The 13,269-nt window shown below is 36.2% G+C and overlaps 2 protein-coding genes across 10 annotated transcripts; one reads left to right on the top strand and one right to left on the bottom strand.

Annotated features, from left to right (window-relative positions):
* Positions 1-258: 258 nt before the first annotated feature.
* On the bottom strand, positions 259-5,734 carry LOC142551944 (putative pre-mRNA-splicing factor ATP-dependent RNA helicase DEAH5). Of its 7 annotated transcripts, XR_012821659.1 has the most exons (4): positions 2,417-5,734; positions 1,561-1,976; positions 807-856; positions 259-477 (listed from the first exon to the last, which is right to left on the bottom strand). XR_012821659.1 is itself a non-coding variant. In XM_075661472.1 (3 exons), exons 1-2 carry the CDS (start codon positions 5,551-5,553, stop codon positions 1,583-1,585), a joined length of 3,531 nt encoding a protein of 1,176 aa, XP_075517587.1. In that variant the 5' UTR covers positions 5,554-5,734; the 3' UTR covers positions 259-477; positions 1,561-1,582. The 7 variants fall into 7 exon arrangements, 6 of the variants coding, with proteins under 6 accessions (XP_075517587.1, XP_075517583.1, XP_075517584.1 ...); XM_075661472.1 differs by lacking the exon at positions 807-856; XM_075661468.1 differs by lacking the exon at positions 259-477 and having other exon boundaries at positions 510-922.
* Positions 5,735-8,112: 2,378 nt separating this feature from the next.
* On the top strand, positions 8,113-11,586 carry LOC142550995 (putative transcription factor bHLH041). Of its 3 annotated transcripts, XM_075660046.1 has the most exons (8): positions 8,113-8,427; positions 8,522-8,650; positions 8,765-8,882; positions 8,998-9,060; positions 9,149-9,639; positions 9,718-9,871; positions 10,005-10,403; positions 11,451-11,586. In XM_075660046.1, exons 1-8 carry the CDS (start codon positions 8,309-8,311, stop codon positions 11,550-11,552), a joined length of 1,575 nt encoding a protein of 524 aa, XP_075516161.1. In that variant the 5' UTR covers positions 8,113-8,308; the 3' UTR covers positions 11,553-11,586. The 3 variants fall into 3 exon arrangements, with proteins under 3 accessions (XP_075516161.1, XP_075516160.1, XP_075516159.1); XM_075660045.1 differs by having other exon boundaries at positions 8,525-8,650; positions 9,149-9,871; XM_075660044.1 differs by having other exon boundaries at positions 9,149-9,871.
* Positions 11,587-13,269: the final 1,683 nt, after the last annotated feature.

Genomic DNA, 13,269 nt, shown 5'->3' with positions numbered 1-13,269 from the left:
AAAGGTGAAAAAAATCTCGATTTTACTCAAATAACCGATTATTTTAGTTTTGTGATCAAATTTTGATCTTGATTTAATTTTAAAATTACATGGTTAATTTATCAATTCTAACATCGAATTAGTTTAAAGAAGTCATCACTAATAACCATCATCTTTCCCCCAAATTTTGATATCGAACTTCACTAATTTATCAACCGATTTCATTTAATGGGATAAAAGCTTCGTTATAATTTATTAAATAACAAAAGTATTATCTTCTGTGATTTCAAGTAATATTCGACCGAACCTTGTCGAACATAATAATAACTACAAGTCCTCGTGTAATGTGTAGCTCCCTATTATTTATGAAATAGGACAATATTATCTCTTTGAAGAAACTTTTATAGCTTGTCCAAATTACTCCCTTTCTCTTTCAAAACTCCATCTCCTCTAACTTTATATCCTCTCGAATTGAACTTCATTCATCAAAAGTTTCACCTTTGTACAAGGAACGAACATAGGGTGATTAGGAATCAACAATTGACCATAAGAAACCACCATATATACGTAGTTACAATGTATAACTTGCAGGTATTTTATCCACAATTTGGTAAAGGTAATTGACCATTTGTTCAGGATCAACGAGATCACGTTTACCTACCTCTGCTCACTATATGTCTACAACAAATGGTTCCATATTATTGTAAATTACGTAACAAATTTGTTAGTTGATTTGGAAATAGAAAGATCCACAGCAGACTGAGCAGTAAGCTCGTGTTTATCCTCCTTCAAAAGCTGTTGCAGAGAACACAGTTTCAGGAGCTTACTCGGGTCAATTTTCCACCATATCAAGGAGAACTGAATTTCATGCCGGAAACTGCAGTAATATTCCATCTAACAGAGGCTTGTCAGTTGTCACATGGCGCATGAGCCATATTACTGTCTAGCTTGGCATGGACAAAACATGTAAGAAAACTGAGTTTGAGAACTAAATTGTATAAAAGACCAAAACAATGATTTTTCCCTAATGTAGAAGTAATATTAAAAACCGAGGCTAGTCAAAAACTACTGTTACTTAGGACTCGTACAATTTCTGGATCACAGGCCAAAACGGTAGAACCATACCAATATAGTGTCTAGAGTTTGGATCCTTACACAATTTATAATTAATAATCGTCAACTGATACTTAGGTTGTCATATTCTACCATACTTTATTAGCACTGACTACTAAGTACTTACTGAATTGCCAAAATAAACAAAAACTATAAAACATACAGGCAATATAACTCGGGTCTCTTGACAACAAATTTCTTCATAACATACTCAATGTAGTTTCTATGAATATCTATCTATTGGTCATTCGGTAGGTAAACTCACCTTCACTTCTTCTAAATGGATGATCTTATTTATTAAAAGACAAAACAAGGGAACATAATCCCAACCCAAAAACTAGAAAATTGACAGCGAGCAGAACCTGGTAAAATATAATTACCTAATTATCTACAGAGAACAAACAATCCTTCAATGACTAGGTAGAGAATCTTCCATCAGCAAAAAAATAAACGGAGCAGCGAACGGACCAGCAACAGCGAGTGAGCAACCTTAAGCACGCCTTTTGCTTAAACGCCAAGAATTAGGTTCATGGTATCTGTCGTAGAGGGGTTCAATCCGCTCTTGTCTTTTACGTTTGCTCATTTTTGTAGGATCTGACACCTTGAAAAATCTTGGTGCAAGTTCAACAAGCCACTTCGGATCTATGACAGTTACTTCACGCATATACTCTTTCGTAGTCATCACCAGCTCATGGTAGATAACCCAGTCAGGCTGTCTTTGGAAAAGAGCACTGCTCGGATGAATGTAAACTGGTTGATTCTCAACTAGCGTCCTGTACCCTTCTTGTGGATCTTTCCGAGCAGCATGGAAAAAGAAACCCGCAGCTATGGCCTTCCGGATCTTTGTGAAATTCTTTCCAGCAGTAACAACATCCAATTTGTACCTGTTAGCATAGAACAGGTTTGAGATATTTTATATCTTAAAAAAAAAACAAAGAAAACTAATAAGACCATTCAACTACAGTGCTGTGAAGTAGGATCATTAAGATGTGAACTATTATGAGTAGATGAGAACAGAATGATTTGAACAAAAGCATCAAACAAGAAAGAGAAAACAAATAACCTTCATGTTGAAATAACCAAAACCCTTGAAGAACAATATTATGGTCACTTGGCAAATCAAAAAGGCAAAAAACAAATAACAAAAGACACAGTACATCAGAAACAACTAAAAAGGGTATATTTAATAGCTAGCTACCTCATCCATACAACACGAAATAAAACTCAGAAGCAAGATTCAAGCAACCACCAAGGTTCATAGTCAATCAATGAACAGCAAGCTAAACTGAAGTAAAGGCAAGTAATAAAAAAATGATTGGCATACTTATCCATGATGGATAGAAGCTGCTTTCTCACATCCTGTGCTCTCCTCAATGATCGAGACTGGACAAAATTCTCAAAGCACCACGGACCAGAAAAATTCTTTGCTTTCCAGGCTTCATAGACCGCGAGTAATGTCAGATGGTCTCCTTCAGGCTGGAAAAACTTCGCCCTTTTCTGGTCTGCTTGAGCTTGTTTTTCTCTAGGTCGGTAGAAGATGTTCCCAGTCTGAATCATTGCAATGATTGTCAAAATCTCATCACTACAACCAAGATCAACACTGGCAAGAAGCGTTTTGGAAAGAGGGGGTTCCAAAGGAAACTCGGCCATTTTCCTTCCCAACTTTGTAAGCAGCCCCTCTTCGTCGAGAGCCCCCAAAGTATACAGCTGTTCCATGGCAGAAATGAGGGCCTGAGGTGAAGGGGGGTCCATAAAGTCAAAGGATAGCAGATCGTTAATACCCATAGCTTTCATTGTAAGAGTAGTCATCCCTAGATTGATCCTCTGGATCTCTGGAATTGACGTGGGAGCCATCTCGTTGTGGAACGCACTCTCTGTGTAGAGACGATAGCACTTACCTGGTCCTGTTCGTCCTGCCCTTCCTGCTCTTTGCTTTGCAGATGCTTGGGATATTGGAGTTATCACCAGTGAATCAAGCCCCTGTTTAGGATTGTACACATTCTGCTTTGCAAAGCCCGGATCAATAACATAAAATATACCATCAATAGTCAAAGATGCTTCGGCTATATTGGTGGCAACAACAACTTTTCTCTTTCCTGGAGGAGCAGGTTCAAATATCCTGGACTGCATTTCACTGGGTAGAGCACTGTATACCGGTAAAATGATCAGCTCAGGGACATTTTTTCCTAAACCCTTCATCCTCTCATATAGACACTGACATGCATAATCAATCTCTTCTTGGCCAGTCAAAAACAGAAGTACATCGCCTTCAGGTTCAGTCAAGTGAATCTGTAAGACAGTAATCAAAGAAGCATCTAGGTAGTCACTTTCTGGTTGCTTGGTGTATAATATTTCCACGGGGAATGTTCTTCCAGGAATTGTGAAAATATTACAATTGAAGAAATATCCCGAAAATTTCTCAGCATCCAAAGTTGCAGATGTGACGATCAAACGAAGGTCAGTTCTCCGTTTCATAAGTTGCTTTAATAATCCAAAAAGGACATCTGTGTGAATCGTCCTCTCATGAGCTTCATCAAGCATGACTACCGAGTATTGAGATAAATCTTCATCAATCAGAATCTCCCTCAGAAGCATGCCATCAGTCATATACTTGATTACAGTCTCTGGACCTGTGCAATCTTCAAATCGAATTGCGTATCCAACTTCTTCCCCTAAACGACAACCAAACTCCTCAGCAACTCTCTTGGCTACAGACATTGCAGCCACTCTACGAGGCTGGGTACAACCTATTTTTCCCTTGGTAGTATATCCTGCCTCGGCCAGATACTGTGTTATCTGTGTTGTCTTTCCCGATCCTGTCTCACCTATAACAACTAAAACCTGATTATCATGGACAGCCTGAACAAGTTCATTCTTCAACTTGTAGATGGGCAAACTTTGCCTCTGTTCCTGAAGGGAAAGCTTAGATCTTTGCCCAAAAGTCAGAGCTTTACCGTACGCATCCTTCTTCCACTCTGGCATATCATATGCAGACAATCCAACGCCCCTAAGTTCTTGCGCAAGATGCCTCTCCCCTGTTTCAGGCATCGGGTCTTCCCATGGCCTATTCAGATCCTTTGGAATGGAATCCAACATTGTTCTTTGCTGCTGTTCTCTGACTTCTCTCCTCTCTTTTATAAGAGCAGACTGGAGAGCTGCTGCACGACTTAAAGACCCCTCAGGGTTCTTGAATATCTTCACAGGAGACATGTCAATAGAGTATCGACTCTGACCCTGCAAAAAGACAGGCTCATCCTCATTCAACTCAATCTCAAGTTCCTCTTCCGCACCTTCCTCCTGATAAAGCAAACCATCTGTCTCTTCATCGAACATCGGATACTCCTTTACACCCATAACACCTGAAGCTATAAGTTGCTTAGCCTCCCACATTTCTGGTGAACTCATCCTTTTGAGTGGCCTTCGCGACTGCACAACCACCTCCTCCTCAGTAATTTTGATCCCTGAGAGACCAATCCTACCCCTCATACCCCCGCCATCATTTAAACTTGAAGGATTGATTCTCGAAACATCCTCCTCCTCACTCCTTTTCAAGGGAAGCAAATCCTTTCCGCTATTCTGATCCACATCCCTCATTGACAAACTCAACTTATTCCCACTAACAGATATAACTTTGACATATACCTCCTGATCCCGCTTCACGACATCCTTAGCATTAGCAATCCTCCTGGTTGCCATCTGGGAAACATGCACCAGACCCTCTTTTCCCCTAAATCCCTCGAGCTGGACAAAACAGCCAGTATCCATCACCCTTGACACCCTCCCCTTATAAACTTTGTATAACTCCAGCTCTCCGCTCCTCCTCTCCTCCCTCGATCCCTTCCTCTCCCTTTCTCTATCTTCAGCGTACTCATCCCTCCTATTCGTTTCACTTCTACTCCAGTCCCTGTCCCCATCCCCAACCTTGTCCCTATATCTTCCCCTACCTCTGTCATCATGGTAGTCATCTCTATCCCTGCCCCTGTCACTATCTCTGTCTCTGTCTCTGTCTCTCCGCCTCTCTCTTTTGTCTTTATCCCTCTCCATGTGCTTATTATCCTCCTCATCTTCTTCCTTTCTCCTCCGCCCTCTGGTCTCTTCTTCTATCTCTTTCTCCAATTCTCTCACTCTCTCCCTACCATCCTTAATTTTCAAAGCCGAAAAAGCAGATTTATCTCCCTCCTTAGATCCTTTCTCTGATTTCGACCTCGGCTTCGGCTGTAAAATTGCGTGAATGATAGTAAGCAGTGTCTTCACAAAGTAATCAGGCATTTCCGCGCCATTCTCTTTCAGTTTCCCATCAAATTCATCCTCTGTCTGGCAGTTCCGGCCCATCTCCGTGATGAACTCGGCCAACACCTTATCCCCAAACCCTAAATGCGTTTCTAACTCGCTACACACTTTTGAAACCAGTGATAAATACTCCAATTTCTTCAATCCATCGTCTTTCCTTTCTGATCCCATCTTCTTTCAGATGTAGAATACGTAAAATCGGGTGTGGCGTAGGTTTACAAACAAAAAAGCTCAAAACAAACGATACCTGTGTCGTCAAGAGATAAAATTAGGGTTTTGCCTACGCGTAGGATCAGATTTAGGCAATCTCCAGATTCCGGAAAAGAGACGGTATGTATATGATTTTAAAAAATAACACATATAAAAGCTTATGGGTTTTGATTTATTTTTCAGCCTCGGGCTTTGTTTTATGGGCTTTCATAATATTCCAATGCCAAAAAATAAAAATTAGTCTTGATTTTTCCACGTACAATATTTTTCATATCTCAATCTCATATTTTAAAATAAGTTGAAATCATATGTCGATCATAAGCAATCACAAATTTTTATAGTAAATTTTTTTGAAATATATTTTCTATTGGATTTTCAATTATTATATTAATTCGAATCATGATAAAAGTAAACGAGTTCTTGATCAAAACCAACAAGCCCAAACACATAATTAATAGACACAAGGTTCCAAACGAGAAATTCGATCCGATACCACTTCTTAGGATCAATGACCAATATTTTTGCCAATTTCTGATTTTTCATGTGAAGCTTATATTAACGTGGATCTCATATGAAATTGGTCAAATGTTAGTCTTTCTAGTACGGTGGGATGGTTGGTACCCAACCGTAGAATCGAATGACTCCTCCAAACATGTAATCAATGGCAAGGAGTCTCACAACACAAAATATTGTAAATCCTTCATAAAATACTAACATCACGTTATACTCGTTGCGAATTTACATTGTTATACATGTTTTTTTTTTTTTATTATTATTAATTATAGCTTTGGTGATAAATGTTTATCATAGTAATTGATGATTTTGTGGGTTTTCTTTCTTTTTTTGGTTAAAGTTTGGATTCATTATTGATTACTAATTTTGTGGTTATTTTTTTTAAAATTATATTAAAATTTGATTAAATGCTTTAATCTTTAATCCATACGTGAATTTTTTAATAAAAATATTTTAAAAAAGTTGAACTTATTAAATGATTTTTTAATTTAATTTTTTAGATCAAACTCACATAAAACAATACAATATAGGATAAGCTACTAAACTGATGAAAACATCATATTATAGTATCCTGGTTGATTTAATCGATAAATTCTTGGCCATGGCACTCATTATCGTACGCTGGGAAAGTAGAGTTAATCAGATCGGTGGTACAGGGAGTGGACTGTTTCTGGCTTTCAATCCTTCCACTACTGGCTACAATCATTCGGGCTATCTATGCCATGTGTACGTAGGAAGTTTATTTGGCCAACAAAGCACCTACCGATTACTTGGAAAATGATATGTAAGCCGATAGAAGATGGGGGTTTGGGCTTGAAAACTTGGAGGCATGGAACAAAGCGCTACTCACAAAAACACTTTGGAAAACACACTCTAAAAAAGATTCCTGGGTGAATCATATATATTGTAACTCTTACATTATTTGGTATTGAGATTGCCATAGAGATGTATCTCCACTTATCAAGCAGCTGATTCGAATCCATGATGAGATAGTTCAAAGACAGGGTTCGGTGAACGGGGCAATTAATATGTTGAACAGCTGGTTTAATGGTCATGGAGGTATGTCTTCTGCTTATAATTTCTTTGGCTTGGAGTGTGAGGATTTGGCCATGGAAACCTTTAGTCCAGAAAGCTTGCATCCTACCGAAACATCGCTTTGCATTATGGATGTACGCTCATGGTAAGCTCCCCACCCGCGATAGGCTTGAATTTGTAGAGGACAAAACATGTGTTCTATGTAATGGTGCGCAACCGAAAATTTGGCACACTTATTCTTCTTGTGTCCGATTATAAGAATGGTTTGGGTGCTAATTAGACGTGGGCTTGGAATGAAGAAACTAATGGGTTCTAGAGCCGCGATTCTACGAGCATTTAGATGAGTGTATCGGGGGAATTCTACCCTAGCTAAGATGTGCTGCTCGGCCTTTGTAACTACGGTTTACCAGGTGTGGAACATAAGAAATAGAATCATGTTCGAAAATGAGAAGCCAGATATCTAAGCAACAATTAAGAAGATTAAGATATTCATTTTACGTTGCTTTCCTAGTTCAATGGATGTATCTATAATTTCGATTTATTTAGTTACTTTGTTATTTGATATCTGGGTTGTTCTATCTGCTGATGATGTCCAATGTACTTGTATAATTATTTTTTACCTCATTAATGAATGTCATTTTCATTATTAAAAAAGGTAAAGGCAAACATAAATGACATAGAGTTGAGAGGCTCTTTTGCATTTCAACCGAAATCCAGGGGGAGAAATTCAATTAGTCCAAACACTTTCTAATTTCCAAATCCCCAGTTTATATAGATTAATGAAATGACAAGAGAATTGCATCCCCACTTTGATTCAAGACAATTAATGACTTTGACCTGGCTTATACTTTTCCACGCACCCCGGCCCACCACTTCTCTTTCTCTCGCATACTTTTCATGTCCCCGCTGTTTGTTTTTCTTAATAATATTGGTAGTCTCTTCTCCTTTTTCATCAGTACTTTTCAATTCTCATCTTCGCACACCTCTGGCCCCTTATCTGTTAAATATAATTATCTCTAAAAAATGCATTTCCAATGTGTTTTATATACTAAAACTATGGAATTGAAGTGCATATACATGATGAGTATGTATATAAGGCAAGAAGTGGAGTTCATGGGATCAAATACATGACAAGACGTACAACCTGAAACCCTAAGTCCTGATTTTAATGGACTCCATCTTTCTGCTCGACGAGGGAGACAGGTCCGCTTTCCTTCGACGTATGATTCAATCTGTGGGCAGTTCTTACATATGCTTGTGGTCATTATATTCACCCCAGCCATACAAGTAAGAAGGATCATATTTATTGATGAGCCAATTGTTTGATTATAAGATTTTTCTGAACCGCTCAACTGATCACGAGGCATCGTTTTTCTTACAGTAGTTTCTTGTCATTCCTGGACGGAATATATCACGAAATAAGCAGCCAACATCCGAGCTCGTCGTCTGGAAGCCTGGCCCGGAGGCTTTTCAATGCATATTCTCAATCGGAGAACTATGTGGTTACCCGGTATGACAAATTAGATTATATATGGTGAAATTAATTATAAAAGGCGTGCACACTTTACTTTGATTTGTTTGTCTCCTTGTTATCGGTTTTAGTTAACTATCGTTTCTTCCGAAGAATTCCAGGGTTTGCTTTTATGAACAATGTTCCTTACATGGAGTTAAAGGAGCATGATTTTCAAAGAATGGCATCAAGTAAAGTGCAGCTCGATTTCTATCGAGAAGCTGGAATTGAGGTTTGTATATTCATTCGTTCGCGGATTAATAGCATAAATTTTTTGTGTTGAAAAAGATTTTCCATACGTATACTGCATCATTTTCAGGTTCTGATTAATCTTTCGTATGTATTAGACTTTAGTATTCATGAGTTGTCCTCGGGGAGAGATTGAACTAGGAATGCGCAACGAACCTCCGGTAAGAAAAAACAAGTAAAAATTCTTGGTGAGTCTATCAACAAATTTTGTGGATGAAATTCATTAAAAACAGTGTTTTTTCTTATCAGCTTGGACTAGAAATGGAAATGAAAAGTCTATTCGCGGCCATCGATTTCTCGCAACAAGAAGCAGTATCAACACTAGGCCCTCAACCAGCTGTGGATCAAAACCGGCCTTCATCGTCATCCTCCTCCTTACTGTCACTATCATTTGATAGCCCGGATCAATATTCACCTCTAATGTTCAATATTTCCACCAATTCTTTAGTTCAAGAACCACGAAGAGAAGCAATTATTCAAGAATTCTACATTGAAAATGCGCTAAAATCAGTTCCATTTTCGGCACCAAGCATGCCATTTTCATCGTCTCATCAGCAAGCCATGGAAAATGCAAGCAAAATTCAAAATTTTCCAACTACGATAGAGAGTACTGCATATGCTGCCATGACAGAAGCCATTCTTGCTGTTTTATCTTCCTCTTCAACTTCTTCGCCTACTCAGAATATTGCACCAAATTTGAAAACCAGCCCCGTAAGACAGAATGCTACTCCATTTCAAAGGTATCGAAAGGCTATAGCCCCCGTTGCAGCTCGTAAACCTAAGAGTAACATGTTTAGAAGAGCTGTTGTTTTCTACAGAAACTTGCATTTGAGAAGAAGGCAGGAGCTGGCAATTCAAGAAAATCGGCCTACCCCTGCTCAGTTGCACCACATGATAAACGAAAGGAAACGTCGTGAAAAGTTTAACGAAAGCTTTCAACTTCTAAGATCATTACTCCCTGTAGGATCAAAGGTACGTATGATGCAAATTCCATATTTGAATTATATATATTTTTTTATCACGTCTGGTGTCCCCCAAGTCCCAATCGAAATTCAGATTACTTCCCCAAACATATATGAAATAAAGGGATTTTTCCTCTCTTCAGAAGGATAAAGCTTCTGTCCTTAGCAGCACTACGGACTATCTAATTTCATTGAAATCTAAAGTGGAAGAACTCAGCAAAAGAAACCAGACATTGGAGGGGCAGCTTTTGAATCGAAAAGAACCTATAATTCAAGAATCTGCGGAGGGGTCTTCATCTTCTTCTTCAGTTCAAGAAAGGGTAAATGTTGAAATGCATCGTGCTCCAGAATCGACATCAGAAGCAAGAATCTTGGAGTTGAGGGTTACAGTACGAGGAGAATGCAGAATGTTGGATTTCGTTACTGGGATTCTGGAGTTTCTGAAACAGCAAAAGAATCTTAGCTTGTTGTCTATTGACTCAAAGGCAAGAATGGCGGAATCAGATTCAGTGCATGTCTTGGTATTGAGACTGAGAATTGAGGTATGTCTATGAATTTGTGAATTCTGTGGCTTATCGCATGATGCATTCATGAGTAGCCTTTTTAGTCATGATTAATTTGTTTTAGTAATACACAAAAAATACATGCATATATTTGTATGACATAATTTTGAAATTTTAAATTGATTTATTTTATATTTGTATAATTCTAAAAATTACTTATCATATAATAATTAACTATTTTTAGTTTATAAAAATTTTAAAATAATTATAAATTACTTATCATATAATAATTAAATATTTTTAGTTTATAAAACTTTTAAAATAATTAATACATTAAATTAGTTCGACAAATATAGTTAATTTAGGTGGCATGCATGTACTTTCCCGAAATAATTCATAGTGTAATTAACACTGATCTAGGTGAACCAGTGAGTTTTTGCCTAACATAAATATATTAAATAAAGATATTTCGAGTATTTATTTTCGAGTAGAGCTAATTCTGATATTTAAATATTTTGAGTGGAACTTGAACTAGAGCAAAAAAATATTAAAATTGTTTATCTTTGAATCAAACTCATATTCGAGTCATAAATTTTTTTCGTATTAATTAGGTTCGATTAAGTTCATTTACACTCACAGACATGATCAATATTAAAAAAAATATTGTAATTTATGTTTCATCGAATGCAAAGAATGTTGCATATATATAAAGTTACAATTCCACGAAATAGACTAGAAATTAACTTTTAACAAAAAGATAGGATTTAGTCTATTTTGATAAAATAAAATAATGTCGTTGAAAAGTTTACATATAATTTTAAAAACCCTAGCTATTGCACCCACATGAAGATATCAAGTATCCTTAGCCGCCAGCACAATTAAAATTTATATGTCTTCAATCAGGAAAATTATTAAAATCCAATGAAGAAATGACTTGGGAACTTCTGAATTATGACACTTGTTACCAGATTATTCTTTATTCAATGATTTGACTGTTGAAATGAATTGAAATCATTCATGTATATTTTCCCTTTTTTTTAAAAAAAAGTTATAATTTCTTGATTGATCATTTTCTCTTGTCTTTAGGGAGATGAATTTGACGAGTCTAATTTCCAAGAAGCCGTAAGAAAGGTTGTTGATGACTTAACCAACACATTGACAAATCACCCCAAAAGGTTCTATGTTTAGGTATGTTTCCATCCACCAACATATATATATATATATATATATATATATATATATATATATATATATAATATACGGTGAACATCGCTGACGTGAAGCCATATATACATCTGATAAGTAGACATCATCTTAGTCCGTGCTCACATAGATATCCGAAAATAGATGTTCATCGTTCCAAAAGTTTACATACATATGTACCACAATTTTGATAGCCATTATAAAGGAATGCTTTATTATTATAGTCATGCATTATATATACTAATGATACTTAGTGGGTAATTATTAGTACCTAGAATGTTTCAGATTTTATATTAAGACTTCAATTTAGATTCATAATTTGAGTACGAGATTAATTAATTTTGTGATTTGTATTGGTTGTATTAACATTGTATTTTATCACCCAAGTCATATATTGTATCTTCAAATTTCAGCACTTATATTTAATTTGTGTTTGATTTATTTATGTTAAATTAAATTACTCACCAACTTTTTGTGGTCTAATAATCCAACATCTCTTTTTGTCATTAAATTCAAAATTTGAAATTTCTGTGAATAAATCAAATTCTTTTGTTGCCTATCTTGACTGATAATATATAAATTTATGGGGACCATTTAGAAATCACATCAAATGGAAGTAACATAAGATCATAATACTCAATATATATATATATATATATATACACACACACACACACCTTCGACTTCGAAAGTCGCTTTCATGATTAATTTACGTTTAATCGTAACATTTAATCAAAAGTAACCAATTGGGTTTCCTATTTGAAATATTTTTTTCATATATATACACATATATATATACACACACACATATATATATATATATTAGTTACTATGCACACGCTATGCGTGTGTGTACAATCTTTTTTTATCATTATCGATGGACTAAAGTGAAATTTGACAAATTATGGTGGGACTAAATTGATATTTGAATTGTTGAAATAAAAAAAAAGTGTGTGTTGAAATTAAAAAAAAAACAAAAATAAAAGTGTAATATTAGTATCATATAAGGTTAAAATTGAAATATTGTGTGTTGAAATTGAAAAAAAAAACAAAAAACAAAAGTGTAATATTAGTATCATATAAAGGTAAAATTGGAAGAAAAAGATGGTGTCCTCTCTAGGTAGTTATTATCATGTTCTCACACTTAATAATAATAATAATAATAATAATAATAAGCGACGTATCGTTGATGTTATTCGTTCGACGATATTGCTGTCGCCGGTGTTGGGGTGCGACGTATCGTCGATGTTGTTGTTCGTTCGACGATATTGCTGTCGCCGGAGTTGGGGTGCGACGTATCGTCGATGTTATTGTTGCATTGTGATGTTGTTGAGGTTGATGGCTTGATTGTCCAGAGACAGCAAAGGGGGTATTTCTGTTATCATTCCAGTTATATTTTATATTGTTGATAATATAACTGTTATGTATTTTGATGATGATTGTTGTGTATGCTCACCTTTTGAGGGCTGTTTCTGTTGGGCAGGTTACAAGACTATGCGTGAAACAGGATAGTGGTGAAGGACTAAGTGTGTCTAGTCAAACAGTCCTGTAGTTAATAGTAAATAGAGACAATATGGTTCATTCTTATTTGAGTTGTATGTGTGTATTTATTATACTGTTTCTGCTACACTGACGTAGATAGTGCGATGATGGCATTATTTTGTCGTATATGCATTATATTATTACGTCGTCGAAAATCAAA

This window comes from Primulina tabacum, chromosome 7, assembly GCF_025594145.1.
Source record: "Primulina tabacum isolate GXHZ01 chromosome 7, ASM2559414v2, whole genome shotgun sequence".
Taxonomy (NCBI): Eukaryota; Viridiplantae; Streptophyta; class Magnoliopsida; order Lamiales; family Gesneriaceae; genus Primulina; species Primulina tabacum.
The sequence above is the reverse complement of the archived record's forward strand: the minus strand, read 5'-3'. Positions and strand labels throughout refer to the sequence as shown.

Bases quoted from the DNA above. Each gene is read 5' to 3' on its own strand.
- LOC142551944 (XM_075661472.1), bottom strand. From the start codon at position 5,553: ATGGGATCAGAAAGGAAAGACGATGGATTGAAGAAATTGGAGTATTTA. The intron at 1,977-2,416 runs GTATGCCAATCA...CTATGCTAACAG, and splicing joins CTTCTATCCATCATGGATAA to GTACAAATTGGATGTTGTTA.
- LOC142550995 (XM_075660044.1), top strand. From the start codon at position 8,309: ATGGACTCCATCTTTCTGCTCGACGAGGGAGACAGGTCCGCTTTCCTT. The intron at 8,428-8,521 runs GTAAGAAGGATC...TTTTTCTTACAG, and splicing joins TATTCACCCCAGCCATACAA to TAGTTTCTTGTCATTCCTGG. The intron at 10,404-11,450 runs GTATGTCTATGA...TCTTGTCTTTAG, and splicing joins TATTGAGACTGAGAATTGAG to GGAGATGAATTTGACGAGTC.